The 20,568-nt window shown below is 38.7% G+C and overlaps 1 protein-coding gene across 1 annotated transcript in view; it reads left to right on the top strand.

Moving 5' to 3' along the window:
* The window catches only part of GFRAL (GDNF family receptor alpha like), a 73,449-nt gene extending 71,011 nt beyond the window's left edge, over positions 1 to 2,438 (top strand). Inside the window, exons 7-8 of the mRNA XM_081524255.1 lie at positions 2,136 to 2,231; positions 2,362 to 2,438. Coding sequence (XP_081380381.1) covers positions 2,136 to 2,231; positions 2,362 to 2,438 — 173 coding nt within the window. The remainder of the gene's footprint in view (positions 1 to 2,135; positions 2,232 to 2,361) is intronic.
* The last annotated feature ends 18,130 nt before the right edge of the window (positions 2,439 to 20,568 follow it).

The following is a 20,568-nucleotide window of genomic DNA, read 5'->3' as shown; positions in this document are numbered from 1 at the left end:
CACTGGGATCATTAGCTAGCATTTCTGTCATTGATCTATTATAACTTTGTTAATGAGTTCCATGTGAGTGAAGTTTAGTGAATAAGACAATTCTTTCTAAGCCTTACTAGGTGAATGTTTAACAATTACTTTAGGCAGTTATATACCTAAAAGATAGCCTGATTAATCAAAATCCTACCTTTTTTCTAATATAAAGATGAATTGTGATACCTAACTAGGCAAAAATGTACTGAGGGGTAGAATTTCATAAAGGAAAACCATAGCATCATTTGAATAACCAGCTAGTGTACATTACATACATTTACATTTAATGAATCGCCTAAAATGTCACAAAACACCATAGAATTTAAAAGAGAAGCAAAATAATGTATCCTTAACATTCTAACTTATTTAAATATAAAATTTAATTATGATCACTTAGTTCACTAAACATCTGTACGTTTAACTTGACTGAAATTAATTCTTCCCCCCAAAACACCACTGTTACTAAAAAAAAAAATTTGAAATAGCTCAATTTTTCCATTCTGAGTTTCTAGTGAATAACAGAATTATTTTATAACCCCAAAAGTGAAAAAAAAAAATCAAAAGCTCTATTTCTATTGCTTTTACATTCAGAAGAGGTTGATTTTTCACTTCCTAAGAAGGTCAGACTTCTATAAATACGTGATAATCCGATATGTGAGTTGGGGATTAAAGCAATCTTGAGCTAAAAATGTCTTAACAATTTATGTCTGAACTGTGTGCTAATGTCTTAACTCCTTGAGAATTAGTTTTCAGTGACAAAGTTCTCAGGTACCTTTCTAGCTCTTACTAGGCTGCTTCGCCTGCACCCACCCTGATCATTTTATCACTGATCTCAATCTGGTTCCTATGATTTCTACCAGTTATTCAGGGTAGACCTCAAACCTTGGCTCCAAGGAGCTGGCTCCTGACAGCATCAGCCCTGGGCAGAGTGAGGACTAAATGGGACTGTTGGTTAATATGCCTTCTCTCCTTACCCACTCAGAGCCTGTTGTCATTGGATGCAATACCCTGTTTATTTTATACACTCACTTCTGCAAAAAAAAATCCATCCACTCAGACTTCCAGGTCTCAAAATGTGTGAAACATCTATAACAGAAGATAGCAAACTCTCTCTCAAGGGAGGCTCTACCTCAGTTTCCTTTTTCTTTTTTTTCATTTTTTTTAGCTTTAAAACTCACCTGAACCATTATCATTAAAGACATTAGTTATTGGAATGTTTGACATATATGTTTGTGTTGACTTGAATCAAAACTAGGGGTGATTTCACTTCAAAGATCCAAAGCTTGCACTTTCTTGTCTTATGAGTTGTGAAGTGAGGTTGGAATATGTTTAGCACAAAATGGACAAGAAGAGGGCTACAGACGGGTCAAGGGGACCCCTGACTCTTTGTGACCCATGGACTGTAGCCCGCCAGGCTCCTCTGCCCATGGGATTCTCCAGGCAAGAGTACTGGTGTGGGTTGCTATGCCCTTCTCCAAAGGATCTTCCCAACCCAGGAATCGAACCCAGGTCTCCCACATTGCAGGCAGATTCTTTACCATCTGAGTCACCAGGGAAGCCCTTAAGTAAGGCAAAACTATGTAAAGCCAATATAAAATGAAGTGGTTCAAAAAGGGAAACAAAATCGGGGAATAAGCAAACCAGATATTGTAGGGTCTAGGTAGAGAGGTGAACAGAGTGACTGGTTTAGGGATTCTCCTGAAAGTACTCTAAAAATTCATAAATACAGTGGGTCTTGGGGAAATGTGCACTCAAACAATCACTCTTGTAATGAAGGAATGTTTTTCAGTATCCCAATGTGCAGCCTTAAATTATTGTATTTTTTCCTAGTCTATGTATAAGGTAAAATGAACTGTATTATAAAATGTAATCATTATTCTAGTAATATTTTTTTAAAAGCAACTTCAATTATGCAGTTATTTGATTAAAGGTGAAAAGGGCTGTTAAAATTGAATAAAAGTGTTCCCCCTTTTACCCAAATCTATCATATCAATATTAAAATAATGTCATAGAAATAAATTGTTGTCTTATAAAGCAAATTGCAACCCACGGGATAAAAATAATGCGTGACTTGGATATACTTTCGCCTCATCTTCATTGTTTTCTTTCAGATTATCCGCCCCTGTCTAAGGTCAAAGGCTTTGCATTGCAAAAAGGAAAACATGCAAAGGAGATAACTCTCAGTGGATTTCATACCCCCTTCAATGGTCAGTTAAAAAATTCACCCTCGGGTGCTTGCTTCAGCAGCACATATACTAAAAATCCACCCTCTAAAATATCTTTAGTGTTTATTCTCTCTAAAAATCCAGGGCTTTAAAAAGCATCTTTTACTTCTAGGAGAAGTCATCTATGCTGTGGTGGGCATGACAGTCACCTGCGGGATCCTCCTCCTGGTGATGGTCAAACTGAGGTAACTGGATGCAGCTCAGAGGGAAGGGCTGTAAGGGGACCAGCCCTGGGAGACCACACGCCAGGATGGCAGCGCTCTGCGGGGCCGAGAAGGAGGGCTTCTCCCTTCAGATATGGGAATCGTGGGATGGGTCTATGAGAACGTTTCCCTGTCTTCACATGTAAGGGAAGTGTGATCACACTGGATGATTCCACATTTTATAATGCATTTTATAAGCACATATGCATTGTTCTTCCAGTGAAATGGCTCCCAATCTTTTCCCTGGTTTTCCTATGAAATCCAAATTGAACTTTGCTGCATTCCTTATTCAGATCCCTTGCAGGATTAACCTGCTCACATAATGGGCCTGTTGTGTATTTCACACACTTTATATTTACCTGAAGATGTAGTCTTTAACTTCTTATATTCTGAGTTTTATTCTTATTTTTTTTACACAGTTACTAAGTGAGGTATGAAATGAGGCCTCATCAGGCACCCTTAAAAGAACTTTTTCCTGTTACCTGACTTAATTTACTTTTTCCAAATCTTCTCTTTCCTTGGCTGCCTTCATTGTGAATGTAGACCTTAGGTTAAAGATATATCAATTGTAGATGTCTAAATGTCTAGGGTTTAAAATTTTTCCACTTATTTAACACTTACAAAGAGATATAAAGTGGTGTTCAGTTGCTTATTTTTAATTCAAATAATAATAAAGTAATAAATAATAAGCCATAATTATGGAGTGAAAGTGAAAGTCGCTCAGTCGTGTCCAACTCTTTGTGACCCCATGGACTATGCAGCCCATGGAATTCTCCGTATATACAAATGTGAATATTTTTGTATAATTTGACTATCCTAAATTTTAATGAAAAAAATATATTAAGTGTGTGCACATATGTATATGATATATACATTATATGCATGCACCTAAAATATATTTATCAGTAAGATTAGGCCGGAGGGCAGCAGAGGCGGTAGACGTTTGTCTCATGATTCTCAGAGAACAAGATGCAGTAAACTTGATGATGCTGGTACACCTGTGGCTCCTCAGACTCCAAGGACTCCACGACCAGAGAGACCAAGCGCAAGACTTAATAGGGAGGTGTGTGGTGGTAGCAAGGGGTCGGGCACATGATGAGTGTGTGCTCTATCCACAGGCATTCAAGCTTACTTGGTTTTAAATGTAATCCAAGCTAAACATATTTCCCTGTTGCATCCAACTCCTCTAACCATTTCATTTGATGCTGACCAATATCAACACCAAACTGTTTTTCTCCAAGGCCTTAAAAGTGGTATTTATATGAAAAGATATTCTTTGAGCTCCAAGATACAGTTTAAAGGCCAAAGTATTAGAGTCAATTTCAAGGGGGGAAAATAGCATTCGGAATTTATTAAACTTTCCTTTGTTTGGTTTAGAATACTTGAAAGCATGGTTCAGTTACTGGGCCTGCCTAGATATTCCATCACAGAGGACTGATGGAGAGAAGCACAAAAAACTTTCCAGCTTAGCAAAATCCTTATAGGTCTTCAATCTTTACTTTTTAGCCACGCACTTAAAGTATAAAGTTCACATCTGCCACCTGGGCCCAGGGCCTTTTTACAGATTACTGTTGTGTCTCAGGTAAATAAGGCCCATGACTATTCAAAATTTCCCATACATCAGCTGTTAACTTCTCTTTTCTTACCTGCATAGAAAGGCATGCTCCTTTACTGGATGACAATGAGAGTGTTATAGGCAAAAATCTTGAGTTGACTGTAATATGTATTGAAAATCAAATTTAATATTATATTATTATTACTTATATGATTAACAATATAATAATTATACTATATTATTAATATTATTAATGATATAGCTTATTATGTATTATACTATTATAACTATGTTATATCATTATTTTATATTATATTTAGTTATAACTTGCTTTCCATGCAATTTAAAATTGATCCTTACATGGATCTAAAAGATCCAGACTCAGTGTTAAAAACTGAGAAAAGTAAAAGCCATCATGGAAAGAACGAATAAAATAAAACGAAGCATCAGTAACCGCAATACCTGTGTCAACTCACACTGGCGATCAATAATGCTTTCTTCATGAAAGCAGGTTGCTTGCCACTTAGCTGACGGGCAAATCTAATCCATGTGAACACTTGTTTGTATGCAGTAAAGATTTAAGGTTTTTGCATTTCTTTTGTGTTATACTAAATTAGAACCGTTCTAAATCTTCAAAGAATTTTGCAATGAAGGCAATAACTAAAAATTTAAATATGTGAGAAAAAAGACTTTTTTTTTCTTTTGAAAATGATTACTTGGAGAACATAGTTAAATGCACGATACTTAGATCTTAGAATATTCTATTTTTTTTTTAAACTTTACTTTCAAAAACTTTATTATCTTCCTCTCCAGGCACAGAATTGAACCAAAAATATAAGCACAGACACATTTGTAAAATCCTTAAAATGGCATATTGTTGACTTTTACTTTTGCTTTTGTATAGAACCTTCAGAATATTGAATCAAAACAAGAGATTCTTCACCAACCCAAATACCTGGCAGACTCATGATTCATTAAGAGGCACGGATCATTAACAATCACTTTTGTTAAAGCAAGTCAACAGAATATCCTTTCCATCATCAAAGAAAATGGTAGGGTGGATTTAATGATCCTGGATCACAAAAATATGTTCATGTAAGGTATAATAATTGGTATGATATTAGATTTGTTTTTTCTTAAGAAAATATTCAAGTATAAATTTACAGTCGTATCTTTTATGACACTAGTATAGAATTAAAGAATTATCTGTGAAGGCAAAAACTGTTATTCTAAGTTATAGTCTGCATGATTTGTTTAATAGTAAATTTGAGTCCATATAAGAGTAATTGGTTGTGTATCATAATGTAGCATTTTATAGTTAACAGGTTTTTTTTCTGATCAATTTTATAAATGCCTATTAACTTGCCAAAAGGAAATATGCTAACAAAAAATCCAGTATATTAGTTATTTGTATATTCATTTCCAAATCATCAACCAAATCATTAGCATTGACTTTAACTTTCTAAATATGCTTGATTAGATGATTAGTTGTAAAAATCAGAAGTTGTATTTTTGGATTTTGCAATTTGAATATTGTTGAAATTTTAACTTGATGTCTTTATGTCATGTTCAAAAAGATGTAAAGCAACTACACTGGTTGAAAAAAATCAATGTGCATTTCAATGATATATTTCATTTGTAAATTTAATTTTTTCTATGCTAATTTTTACTGAGCTTCTGCTATATAAAGTAACATGATAATTGTTACTTTCTGTAGTGTTACTATATTGCTACTTTAGGCCTGACTTGATATCTGAATGTAATTATGAACAGAAAACTGTGGAAAAGATGTTTGTTAAGTTTTTGATACATATGTGCTATTCAACTGTCTACAATCGCATTGTTACCCATTGCTAAGAAAAAACATGAGCTTGTTTTATCTGTAGTGACACAGAGGTTCACATATTCAAGAACAGGAACATATATTTAATGATATATTTACAATAAAAAGTCAAACATTTTTTACCTGCTTGGTAGCATATCTATTGTTGTTCACTATACTTCAGGTCAAATTGTCTACATTCAATTAAATCTGAAATTAACATTTGGCTGTGTTTAGCTGGAGTAACGGAAAAGCCAGCCTTTATCTTTTCAAACGGGGGAGAATAATATTCAGTGAGTCACAAAACTCATTCAAAGAGCTCTCCATATTCCAGAGGCTGTTCATTCTCTTAGTTACATAAGAGAAGGTAAATAGTACTTTCGATCTTCCAGTCACTGCCATTTAATGCAGGCTTGCTAAAGCCTGAGAAACACTGTTCTCTAGAAAACAGAGGGAGGAAATCAAGTTGTTTTTAGAAATATGTTTGTGCTGAATAGAGAAGAGTGGGGGATAGAGTGTGAAAAAATAACTGAGGGTTAAAAAGATTAAGCAATTTCTTGTAGTCTCACAGTGGTCAACAAAAAATCAGTAATTGAACACTGACAAAGCAGATTTCAGAATCTTTTATCTTAAACCCTAAACTCTACTGCCAGTTTCTCATCCAGCTGTAATTATGCCATTTTTGCACATAAACAACCAGGAAATAGCTGTTTCAAATAACCTTCTCTGAAGTACTGCCTTTATCAATTTACATTACTTGTCTAGTAATTAGATGCTTTTACCTGTAATAAATCCCATGGGCAGAAGAGCCTGGCAGGCTGTGGTCCGTATGGTTACAAAGAGTCCGACACGACTGGAGTAACTTAGCACACACACACACAAACCTGTAATAAAATGCCTTAAGCAATAAGAAATACAAAATATTTCCTACATCAAGAGTTCCAAAATAGAACATCTCAAGGATCAGTTGATTTAGCCATTTAGTGACAACTTCTAGGGTTCAAATTTTTCTTTTCCGCTATTTTCATAGTCAATGAATGACTGGCACAGGTCAAACTTCATAAGACGATATGGACATCAGCTCAGTTCAGTTGCTCAGTTGTGTCCAACTCTTTGCAACCCCATGGATTGCAACACACAAGGCCTCCCTGTCCATCACCAACTCCCTGAGTTTACTCAAACTTAGTCCATCGAGTCAGTGATGCCATCCAACTATCTCATCCTCTGTCATTCCCTTCTCCTCCCACCTTCAATCTTTCCCAGCATCAGGGTCTTTTCAAATGAGTCAGCTCTTCGCATCAGGTAGCCAAAGTACTGGAGTTTCAGCTTCAACATCAGTCCTTCCAAAGAATATTCAGGACTGATTTCCTTTAGGAAGGACTGGTTTGATCTTACAGTCCAAGGGACTCTCAAGAGTCTTCTCCAACATCACAGTTCAAAAGCATCAGTTCTTTGATGCTCAAATTTCTTTATAGCCCAACTCTCACATCCATACATGACCACTGGAAAAACCATAGCTTTGACTAAACGGACCTTTGTTGGCAAAGTAATGTCTCTGCTTTTTAATATTCTGCCTAGGTTGGACATAGCTTTTCTTCCAAGGAGCAAGCATCTTTTAATTTCATAGCTGCAGTCACCATATGCAGTGATTTGGGAGCCCCAAAAATTAAATCTCTCAATGTTTCCATTGTCTCCCCATCAATTTGCCATGTAGTGATGGGACCGAATGCCATGATCTTAGTTTTCTGATGGTTGAGTTTTAAGCCAACTTTTTCACTCTCTTCTTTCACTTTCATCACAAGGCTCTTTAATTCTTCTTCGCTTGCTGCCAAGGGTTGTGTCATCTGTGTATCTAAAATTATTGATATTTCTCCCAACAATCTTCATTCCAGCTTGTGCTTCATCTAGCCTGGTATTTTGCATTAAATACACTCCATTAAGTTAAATAAGCAAGGTGACGATACACAGCCTTGTCTTACTCCTTTCCCAATTTGGAACCACTCTGTTGTTCCATGTCCAGTTGTAACTGCTGCTTCTTGAACTGCATAAAAATTTCTCAGGAGTCAGGTCAGGTGATCTGGTATTCCCATCCCTTTAAGAATATTACACAGTTTGCAGTGATCCACATAGCCAAAGGCTTTGGTGTAGTCAACAGAGCAGAAGTAGATGTTTTTTCTAGAACTCTCTTGCTTTTTCGATCATCCATCGGATGTTGGCAATTTAAACTCTGGTTTCTCTGCCTTTTCTAAATCTAGCTTGAACATCTGGAATTTCACGATTCATGTACTGTTGAAGCCTGGCTTGGAGAATTTTGAGGATTACTTTGCTAGCTTGTGAGATGAGAGCAATTGTGCGGTACTTTAAACATTCTTTGGCATTGCCTATCTTTGGGATTGGAATGAAAACTGACCTTTTCCAGTCCTGTGGCCACTGCTGAGTTTTCCATATTTGCTGACATATTGAGTGCAGCACTTTCCCAGGATCATCTTTTAGTATTTGAAATAGCTCAACTGAAATTCCATCACCTCCACTAGCTTTGTTCGTAGTGATGCTTTCTAAGGCCCACTTGACTTCACATTCTAGGATATCTGGCTCTAGGTGAGTGATCACACTATCACGGTTATTTGGGTCATGAAGATCTTTTTTGTATAGTTCTGTGTATTCTTGCCACCTCTTCTTAATATCTTCTGCTTCTGTTAGGTCCATATGAATTCTGTCCTTTACTGTGCCCATCTTTGCATGAAATATTCCCTTGGTATCTCTAATTTTCTTGAAGAGATCTCTAGTCTTTCCCATTCTATTATTTTCATCTATTTCTTTGCATTGATCACTGTGGAAGGCTTTCTTATCTCTCCTTGCTATTCTTTGGAACTCTACATTCAAATGGGTATATATTTCCGTTTTTCCTTTACCTTTCGCTTCTCTTATTTTCATACCTGTTTGCAAAGTCTCCTCAGACAACCATTGTGCCTTCTTGCATTTCTTTTTCTTGGGGATTGTCTTAATCACTGCCTCCTGTACAATGTCATGAACCTCTGTCCATAGTTCATCAGGCACTCTGTTTATCAGATCTAATCCCTTGAATCTATTTGTCACTTCCACTGTATATTCAGAAGGAATTTGATTTAGGTCATCCCTGGATGGTCTAGCAGTTTTGCCTACTTTCTTCAATTTAGGTCTGAATTTGGCAATAAGGAGTTCATGATCTGATTCACAGTCAGCTCCCAGTCTTGTTCTTGCTGACTACATAGAGCTTCTCCATTTTTGGCTGCAAAAAATATAACCAATCTGATTTCGGTGTTGACCATCTGGTGATGTCCATGTGTAGAGTCTTCTCTTGTGTTGTTGGAAGAGGGTGTTTGCTATGACCAGTGCGTTCTCTTGGCAGAACTCTATTAGCCTTTGCCCTGCTTCATTCTGTAATCCAAGGCCAAATTTGCCTGTTACTCCAGGTGTTTCTTGACTTCCTACTTTTTCATTCCAGTCCCCTATAATGAAAAGGACATCTTTTTTGGGTGTTAGTTCTAGAAGATCTTGTAGGTCTTCATAAAACTATTCAACTTCAGCTTCTTCAGCATACTGGTCAGGGCATAGACTTGGGATTACTGTGATATTGAATGGTTTGACTCAGAAACGAACAGAGATCTTTCTGTCGTTTTTGAGATTCCATCCAAGTACTGCTCTTCGGACTCTTTTGTTTAGTATGATGTCTACTCCATTTCTTCTAAGGGATTCTTGCCCACAGTAGTAGATATAATGGTCATCTGAGTTAAATTTCCCCATTCCAGTCTATTTTAGTCAACAAAAGAGTCTGAAATGCAGTACTTGGATGCAATCTCAAAAACGACAGAATGATCTCTGTTCATTTCCAAGGCAAACCATTCAATATCATGGTAATTCAAGTCTATGCTCCGACCAGTAATGCTGAAGAAGCTGAAGTTGAAAGGTGCTATGAAGACCTACAAGAACTTCTAGAACTAACACCCAAAAAAAGATGTCCTTTTCATTATATGGGACTGGAATGCAAAAGTAGGAAGTCAAGAAGCACCTGGAATAACTGGCAAATTTGGCCTTGGATTACAGAATGAAGCAGGGCAAAGGCTAATAGAGTTCTGCCAAGAGAACGCACTGGTCATAGCAAACACTCTCTTCCAACAACACAAGAGAAGACTCTACACATGGACATCACCAGATGGTCACCATCGATATCAGATTGATTATATTCTTTGAAGCCAAAGGTGGAGAAGCTCTATACAGTCAGCAAAAGAAGACTGGGAGCTGACTGTGGATCAGATCATGAACTCCTTACTGCCAAATTCAGACTGAAATTGAAGAAAGTGGAGAAAACCACTAGACCATTCAGGTATGACCTAAATCAAATCCCTTCTGAATATACAGTGGAAGTGAGAAATAGATTCAAGGGATTAGATCTGATAGACAGAATGCCTGATGAACTATGGATGGAGGTTCAAGACATTGTACAGGAGACAGGAATTAAGACCATCCCCAAGAAAAAGAAATGCAAAAAAGCAAAATGGCCATCTGAAGAGGCCTTACAAACAGCTTTGAAAAGATGGGAAGCGAAAAGCAAAGGAGAAAAGGAAAGATGAACTCATTTGAATGCAGAGTTCCAAAGAATAGCAAGGAGAGATAAGGAAGCCTTCCTCAGCAATCAGTGCAAAGGAATAGAGGAAAACAACAGAATGGGAAAGACTAGAGATCTCTTCAAGAAAATCAGAGATACCAAGGGAACATTTCATGCAAAGATGGGCTCAATAAAGGACAGAAATTGTATGAACATAGCAGAAGCAGAAGATATTAAGAAGAGGCAGCAAGAATACACAGAAGAATTGTACAAAAAAGTTCTTCACGATCCAGACAATCAAGATGGTGTGATCACTCACCTAGAGCCAGATATCCTGGAATGTGAAGTTAAGTGGGCCTTAGGAACCATCACTACGAACAAAGCTAGTGGAGGTGATGGAATTCCAGTTGAGCTATTTCAAATCCTGAAAGATGACACTGTGAAAGTGCTGCACTCAATATGTCTGCAAATCTGGAAAACTCAGCAGTGGCCACAGGACTGGAAAAGGTCCGTTTTCATTCCAACGCCGAAGAAAGGCAATGCCAAAGAATGCTCAAACTACTGCACAATTGCACTCATCTCACATGTTAGTAAAGTAATGTTTGAAATTCTCCAAGCCAGGTTTCAGCAATACATGCACCATGAACTTCCAAATGTTCAAGCCAGTTTTAGAAAAGGCCGAGGAACCAGAGATCAAATTGCCAACATCTGCTGGATGATCGAAAAAGCAAGAGAGTAGGAGGAAAACATCTATTTCTGCTGTATTGACTATGCCAAAGCCTTTGACTGTGTGGATCACAATAAACCGTGGGAAATTCTTAAAGGGATGGGAAACCAGACCACCTGACCTGCCTCTTGAGAAACCTGTATGCAGGTCAGGAAGCAACAGTTAGAACTGGACATGGAACAACAGACTGGTTCCAAATAGGAAAAGGAGTACATCAAGGGTGTATATTGTCACCTTGCTTATTTAACTTATATGCAGAGTACATCATGAGAAACACTGGGCTGGAGGAAGCACAAGCTGGAATCAAGATTTCCGGGAGAAATATCAATAACCTCAGATATGCGGATGACACCACCCTTATGGCAGAAAGTGAAGAAGAACTAAAGAGTCTCTTGATGAAAGTGAAAGAGAAGAGTGAAAAAGTTGGCTTAAAGCTCAACATTCAGAAAACTAAGATCATAGCATCCGGTCCCATCACTTCATGGCAGATAGATGGGGAAACAGTGGAAACAGTGGCTGACTTTATTTTTTTAGGCTCCAAAATCACTGCTGATGGTGATTGCAGCCATGAAATTAAAAGACACTTACTCCTTGGAAGGAAAGTTATGACCAACCTAGACAGCATATTAAAAAGCAGAGACATTACTTTGCCAACAAAGGTCCATCTAGTCAAGGCTATGGTTTTTCCAGTGGTCATGTATGGATGTGAAAGTTGGATTATAAAGAAAGCTGAGCATGAAAGAATTAATGCTTTTGAACTGTGTTGTTGGAGAAGACTCTTGAGAGTCCCTTGGACTGCAAGGAGATCCAACCAGTCCATCCTAAAGGAGATCAGTCCCGGGTGTTCATTGGAAGGACTGATGTTGAACCTGAAACTCCAATACTTTGGCCAACTCATGTGAAGTGCTGACTCATTGGAAAAGCCCCTGATGCTGGGAATGATTGAGGGCAGGAAGAGAAGGGGATGACAGAGGATGAGATGGCTGGATGGCATCACCGACTCGATGGACATGGGTTTGGGTAGACTCATGGTATTGGTGATGCACAGGGAGGCCTGGCGTGCTGTGGTTCATGGGGTCGCAAGAGTCGGACACAACTGAGCGCTCAGTCGTGTCCCACTCTTGCAACTGAGCTGAACTGATTCCAGTCCATTTTAGTTCAATGATTCCTATAATGTTGATGTGCACTCTTCCATCTCCTCTTTGAACAGTTCCAATTTTCCCTGATTCATGGACCTAACATTCCAGGTTCCTATGAAATATTGCACTTTACAGCATCGGACTTTACTTCCATCACCAGTCACATCCACAACTGGGGGTTGTTTTTCCTTTGGCTCCGTCTCTTCATTCTTTCTGGAGTTATTTCTCCACTGATCTCCAATAGCATACTGGGCACCTACTGACCTGGGGAGTTCATCTTTCACTGTGATGTCTTTTTGCCTTTTTATACTGTTCATGGGGTTCTCAAGGCAAGAATACTGAGGTGGTTTGCCATTCCCTTCTCCAGCGGGCCACGTTTTGTCAGAACTCTCCACCACGACCCATGTGTCTTGGGTGGCCCTACTTGTCATGGCTCATAGTTTCATTGAGTTAGACAAGGCTGTGGCCCATGTGATCAGATTGGTTAGTTTTCTGTGATTGTGGTTTTCATTCTGTGTGCCCTCTGATGGAGAAGCATAAGAGTCTCATGGAAGCTTCCTGATGGGAGAGACTGATGAAAGGGGAAAGTGATACGTACATACAGGAATTTAAATTGCCAGAATTACTTAGTCTAATAAGAATTGACCCTAAATTATCAAGGAAAGGATGAATTCCCATGTAAAAGCAGAGTTCTATTTAGCAAGGGTGAAGAGGATACGAAGCTTGGGTAGGTAGCCAACAGTTTTATTTTTATTTGTTTGTAATTGGAAGATAATTGCTTTACAGTATTGTGTTGGGCCTGCCACTTAACAAGGGGGATCAGCCACAAGTACACTTATATCCCCTGCCTCACCAACCTCCAACTACCTTCTTTGTAAATATATGATGCCTGTCAAGACATCAAAAAAATAAAACACATCAGTCTAGGCTTAAATTCCATATTTCACTAGGCTCTTTGGAACTAAAGAGCACACACTTAAAATAGTGTTTCTCAGCGTGTCAAAAGGTTCAAGTTCTATCAATTCAGAATTTTTCTGTTTATTAATGGACACATGTCATATGGTAGAAAACAACATTGGTTGTTCTGTGTAGGCAAGAACTTTTCATCTCCAGTAAAACTTTTTCCAGAAACATAGAGCTCATGCATTCGTTGGCAGAGGAAGTTTTTGAAGGCTGTGCTTCTGAAAATCAAGAATCCAACGAATGATGGGGGAAACATCACTGCCTGTGTTTCTCCTGGGAGGTGCTCATCAGAGGACTCATCTATGTATTGGGAACCTCTGCTTCAACAGCACTATACTGGTTAAATAAATGTCTCCCAGATACTAATATCATGCTCCCAAATATTAATAAAATAAAGTATCAGAGGCCCCTGATGCCAAACAAGTGCACCATTGGGACAGAACGATCATGCTTAAAAGGTAAAGGTGAGATACAGCCTATGAAGAAAATGCTGGGAAAGAAGATTTCAAGAAAGAGGAAATTCAAAAAGAGTAGGTGTCTGTTAGGAACAAGCTTCAGAGATACCTATTCTTTTCAGATCATGCCATCAAAATTAGTGTGCAAATAATAAGCATCGGACTAAAACAGTAGAATTTAAAGATATGTAATAGGAAAACAGAATTTGTTAATGCTTCTAATATCTCAATAGTAGAGATCTTCCTCTATTTGAAGATCAGTTTTGAGGGATTTGGAAGAGCAAAATGGTTGATGGACACATTAAGGTTTATTTAGCATTTCCATGTTTGTTCTGAACATTGGTGGAATGTGGAGGGGGGTGCAGAAGAGGGGAGTGAGAATAAGGAGTGAGCAGAACTCAGCATTGTGGGCAGAAATATTGAAATGCACAGGGAGAGTTCATTGTAAAAATTACAAGGTATATTCCACCCATGATAGTAGTTCTTATTTAAAGCAAACAACTAGATAATAAAGAAAAGGAAATATCATTTTACACATTCACCTGGTTGTCTTACAAATACTGTACATTTCTTTCATCACAGTTATTAATCCTTGTCCATCTTTTCTTCCTTCTCTCCTGATATCTTTTTTCCCCTCTAATTTTTAAAGTTTTATAAAAGTTAGGAGGGAAACAAGTTTAGGAAAGGAGAAATCAGCAGCAGAATACTGTGAAAGGGCTAAGAAATAGGCACTGCCCATAAAAACACTTAGATCCATTCTTTTAGTCATTTCAAATGTACTTCAAATGAAATAACTTACAAAGTAAAATAAGTGCATTCCTTATCTCATACGGTGACATCCCCCCACACCTGTTAGAATGGCCATCATCAAAAAGACAAGAGATTAGTGTTGGAGAGGATGAGGAAAAATGGGAATCCTTGTGCACCACTGGAGGGAATGCAAATTGAGCCACTATGGCAAACAGTGGTTCCTCAAAAAAAAAAAAAAATAGAACTATCATATGACCCAGGAATTCCACTTCTGGGTGTATAACCAAAGGATATGAAACCAGCATCTTGAAAATATATCTGTACTTCCATGTTCATTACAGCATTATTCACAGTAGCCATGACATGGAGGCAACCCTAGTGTCCGTCTATGGATGATGGATAAAGAAGACACACACACATACACACACACACACTCAGGAATATTATCAAGCCATAAGAAAAGGAGAATCTTGTCATTTGCAACAACATGGATGGAACTTGAGGGCATTATGCTAACTGAAACGTCAGACAAAGAAAACCTCTGTATGTTCTCATAGTTATGTAGAATCTAAAAAACAGCTGAACTCACAGAGACAGAGACTAGAGTGGTGATTTGCAGGGGCTAGAGTCTGGAGGGAATGAAGAGATGCTGGTCGAAGGGACACATTTTTAGTTATAAGATTAATATATTCTGGGCATGGTGACTATAGTTCAATATCATATTTTATACTTGGAACTTCATAGGAGAATAGATGAAGAGAAATGTTAACTATGGGAGGTAACAAAAGTGCTAAATAACCATGGTGTAGCAATCATTTCTCAGTATTTAATTGTATCAAAACATAATATTGTACCTCTTAAATTTACCCAAGGTTTTATGTCAATAAAGCTAGGGGAAAGTAATTAATCTTGATTTCCAATGATGTCCATGAGTCTTTTAATCATTCAGTACAAGAGAAGAGAAATTAGAGAAAACTAACGGCAAATAATTTATATTTTTATATAAATATTCAGAAAATTGATGAGAGTAGCCGGAAGTTGGTTATGGGTCTATCAAATCTATGAACTAAGCATGAAGGTGTGGGAGCATCATTAGTGTGGGTTTCTGATATAATGCACGTAACCCATGTTTACACGGGCAACAGTTGGAGACATTGGCTTTTGTCACTTGCATATCATCTTATCCATCTTCCTTGAGTGACAGGGAGGCAAATATATACAAAGAATAACAATTTTTAAATAAATATTTTAGGGATTGAAGGAGACAAATAGTCCCTCTTATCTGTAAGGACACTGTTGTATAAGAGAACATTTTCATCTTCTGTTGCTCTGTTGCTTTGGGATATTCATTATTAAGACTCTAAATTTATGATAGTGGCAGCTCTAATCTTTTAACTGATAACTGGCTCCACATAGGAGCATATGAAACAGTTCTGAGTAATGTAATCTAAACAACTTACAAAACAGTAAAGGATGCAAACATTATACTATTGCCTTACAGCATGTATGTAACACATGTATGCAACATGTTTGTGATTTGTATGTAACATGTTTGTGAGTGAAAGAGCATGTGTGTAAGTGAAAGTTGTTCAGTCGTGTCCAACTCTTTGCCACCCCTTGGAATTCTCCAGGCCAGAATACTGGAGTGGGTAGCTGTTCCCTTCTCCAGAGGATCTTCCCAACCCAGGGATCAAACCCATGTCTCCCGCACTGCAGGCAGATTCTTAACCAGCTGAGCCAAAAGGGAAGCCCAAGAATACTGGAGTGAGTAGCCTATCCCTTCTGCAGAGGATCTTCCTGACCCAGGAATCAAACCAGGGTGTCCTGCATTGCAGGCAAATTCTTTACCAACTGAGATATCAGGGAAGCCCCGATACATACTTGATACATACCTGATACATATCAGGGCTTCCTTAATATCAGCAAACATGTATGGAAAGGTAATGGATATTTATATTTATCTGGTCTGCTTTCAAAAGCTTCTGTTCCCTCCCGTGATGGGAAACATATCTTAAAGTTTCCAAGAAAGAAACCAAAATGCTTGTTCAGATGAACTTGGTCCTCTTGGAAAACAAGTCAGATATTTTAACTTTGAACTCCCAATTGGAGGACATCTCACCTGTCTCTCTCCTCTTCCCAGGAGGGTAAATTTATGAATGGCGAGCACGCTGAGGCATGTGAGTGCTGCCTTCTGTGCTCTTTCTGGTCTCAGCGGTGAGGGCTCTTCTGTCTGGTCTCTGGCCACATTGCGGCAGTCTGCTGAAGGTGACCGGTCCACACTGCTCCTTTGGGCACCATGGTGCCTTGTCAAGTCTTCCAGTTGTGGAGGCTTCCACATAGGGTGGTTTTCTTTCTCTAAAGCTGGGCCTCATCTCACTCTCTAGAGAGGATCTCCACACACCCCTGCCTTCCTCTGGAGAGCCAAAGGGCCAGCGACTCTCTCCGCACATGGCTGTATTATGCGCTATTTTGTTGAAGTGAACATCAAATCCCTCCTTGAGTCATAGCTCCCATTCCTCTGGGGTTACAGTGCCATAAAATTTTGGTAATATGGTTAACGCACAGCTTTGTTGACAGGAAAGAAGTGAGGCCTCTTATACTGGGATTTTCCCCGAACTTATGTGGGTATAAGCACTGTTGCTCATTTCTGTCCTGGCCCCAAACCCCCAGTGAGGTCCGGTATAGATGCTGTGGTGTGGGGTCCGAGCGGGGCGGGGGGGGTGGTGGTCAAGAAGGACATAGGACAAGATGCCAACACTGAAATGCCTGCCTCTACCTTTTTCTTCCCTTGGTCTCTCCAAGGTCACCATCTAAAGTAGACTTTTCTCCCCCCATATCCTCCATTTCTTTTCCACTATAACTTTTAATGCAGCTTTATGACTCAAATCTACCAGAATCAGATCATGATAACACAAGGACATTTTTAACATTTAGAAAACACTACTCTCTTCACAAACCCTGGCTTTCAATACCATTATTCCTTTAAGTGCTTAAAAAGGCTAGACTTTAAGCTCCAGCTGAACAATGACTCCTTTGTTCTAAGGATCTACCCAGTCTTTTACAGGAGTAATGGATACTTGTTGCTTGGCTTTGGAGCTGTAGAGAATCACGATTCAAGGAAAATGAAAAAAAAAGTGATGACTTAAGATATTACACTATGTTCCTATTACAGATATACAATGGTTCAACTAAAAACTAGAGTTATTAGAGAGGAAACAAGTACGAGGGAAATGGGAGGAAAAGAAATGAGGTGATGCGAAGGAATGAGAAGAGAAAAGAAAAAAAAAGCAGAACAAATGCCAGAGGATTTGACAGATTGGCCTTGTTTCCCTTTTGTTCCAATTTTCTGAGTTATCTCCCCGTTTGCAGGCAGAAGACCAGAGACCACGTGGTAAGCAGAGAAAACCCTGAATATAAAACTACCTGTGAAACAATGTTTGTAGATTGATTCAGATTAGGGCTTTGGAGGTTGTAATTGCTTCACTATAATTTTATAGGTCATTATAATTATCTTCATCAGAAGTCAATCAGAGAAGATCCCAAATCAAACAGTTTCCCTACACTGGATTTAATTTGTTGGTCAAATGTGATCCTTTTTGTTAAAATCCATGAAGCATATTTGAGATTTCTGGCTAAAAATGACTAGAAATCATTTGATTCCACTGAGGAACTGATGTATGTTTATATAATGGAAACCAGTATCTAAATATATTTGTCTTTATAAATATAGCTGCTAGAAAGTCAGAATTTACTTTGCACCTAACAATTAGAAACTTTCCCTCTGTATAGACTCCTATTATACTTTATTTTCCAGTGTACATTTGAATTTGCTTCATTATCTATCTTATTTGTAATAATACTCCTTGTAACAAGTGTCTCAAACAGGATAGGCTGGGTTATCCTTCAGTAACAAGCAATCATGATATGTCAGTGGATTATAATGACGAAAGTTTATTTCCTGCTCACACTAAAAGCTCATTACTATGAGCTGTCAGGAAGCTCTGAATTTGCTCTTTTGACTTCACAAAGAGACTCAGGCTGAGAAAGCCACTTTTCTCTGAACTATTACCAGAGGTAAGTTAGAGATTATGACAAAGTACATGTTGGATCTTAAAACTTCCATCTAGGATGTGTGTGCACGCATGCTCAGTCATGGCCGACTCTGTTCGACCCTGTGGACTGTAGCCCGCCACGCTCCTCTGTCCATGGGATTCTCCAGGCTCAAGTTCTGGAGTGGGTTGCCATGCCCTCCTCTAGGGGATCTTCCTGACCCAGACATTGAACCTGGGTCTCCTGCATTGCAGGCAGATTCTTTACCGCTGAGCCACAGGGAAGCCCATAAAAAGCCTATAAGGAGTTAAATGATCCATATTATCACCCTGATGTTAAGAAAATCCAATTTAATGGTAACACAGTTTCCTCCAACCTTGTTTGGGGAACTAACAGCCAATTGCTCAAAGTCGTTGCAGAGGAGCTAACAGTCTTCTGTCATTGGTAGGTAATTAGCCTGCAGCCTGGGAGCACTCATCAATAGGTGTTCAGAAAACCAATAAAATGAGGGGTCAACTGGGCAGCTGGAAAAGGTCCAACCAGATTCTCAAAATATAAAAATTATGTACCCGAAGATAAGTTATATGTATGAAAACCAAAGGGAGCATCAAGGTGAAACCTGTTTATTATCTTTGTATGTTTTGAGATGTCATCTTTCATATATGAACTAAAACCTGCCACTGTGATAATTGGATTAAATCACGGGCCTCCTAATGAACCAATAACTAACAACTGTGCTTTCCCACCTTCAAACCCTTCTTGGTTTGTTGAATAGGTAGCCTTACGGTTTTCTGGAAGTCATTTCTTTTTGCATACAAAATTATTCTTGCTTTCCCTTTGTAACTCTCCACTATGATTTCTTCTTTTTAAAATTTTTTATTTTATATTGAAGTACAACAGATTGACAATGTTGTGATATTTTCAGATAGATAGCAAAGGGACTCAATCATACATATACATGTATCCATTCTCCTCCAAACTCCCCTCCCATCCGGGCCGCCACATAACTTTGAGCAGAGTTCCCTGTGCTATAAAGTAAAAAGTGCTAGTTGCTCAGTCGTGCCCAACTCTTTGCGACCCCGTTGACTGTAGCACACCAGGCTTCTCTCTCCTTGGAATTCTGCAGGCAAGAATGCTGGAATGGGTTGACATTCCCTTCTCCAGGGGATCTTCCCGACCCATTGATCAAACCCTGGTCTCCCTCATTGCAGGCAGCTTCTTTACCATCGGAGCCACCAGGGAAGCCCGTGCCATACAGTAGGACCTTGTTGATCATCCATCTTAAATATGGCAGTGTGCACATGTCCATCCCAGACTCTCTAACTATCCCTCCCCCCCAGTAATAACCATAAATTCATTCTCTAAGTATGTGATTCTGTTTTGTAAATAAGTTCATTTGTATCCACTGTGATTTCTTATGACCTCTTGAGAATATATGAAGGCATTATTAATTCAAGAAATATTGAGACACTATTTTACACCAGTTCTTGCAGTGGACTTGGATGTGCCAGCCAAGGGCTGAAAGTCAAGTGGGGTGATTTAGACTAAATAATAATGAACATCAGTCATGGCAGCATTAAAGCATTTTGGCAGCATATCCCTCTATATCTCTTTACTTAGTATCCTGAATTCAACAGGAAAGCAACATGCAGATGTATTCACTTCAACTTTACTATCAACTGACTGGTTGTATCTCCTCAAGATGCATATGCTGGAACCCTAACCTCCAAGGTGGTGGTATTTGGGGATGTGCCTTTGGGAGGTAATTTAGGTCATGAGAGTAGAGTCCTTATGTATGGTTAGTATCCTTACAAAAGAGACCTGAGAGATCCCTAGCTTGAACTGTGGTGCTGGAGAAGACTCTTGAGAGTCCCTTGGACTGCAAGGAGATCAAACCAGTCCATTCTAGAGGATATCAACCCTGAATAGTCACTGGAAGGACTGAAGCTGAAGCTCCAATACTTTGGCCACCTGATGTGAAGAGCTGATTCACTGGAAAAGACCCTGATGTTGGGAAAGATTGAGGGCAGGAGGAGAAGGGGACAGAGGATTATGGTTGGATGACATCAC

This window comes from Giraffa tippelskirchi, chromosome 8 (genome assembly GCF_054371585.1).
Source record: "Giraffa tippelskirchi isolate mGirTip1 chromosome 8, T2T-mGirTip1v1.2.pri, whole genome shotgun sequence".
In the NCBI taxonomy this organism is placed as follows: domain Eukaryota; kingdom Metazoa; phylum Chordata; class Mammalia; order Artiodactyla; family Giraffidae; genus Giraffa; species Giraffa tippelskirchi.
The sequence above is the reverse complement of the archived record's forward strand: the minus strand, read 5'-3'. Positions and strand labels throughout refer to the sequence as shown.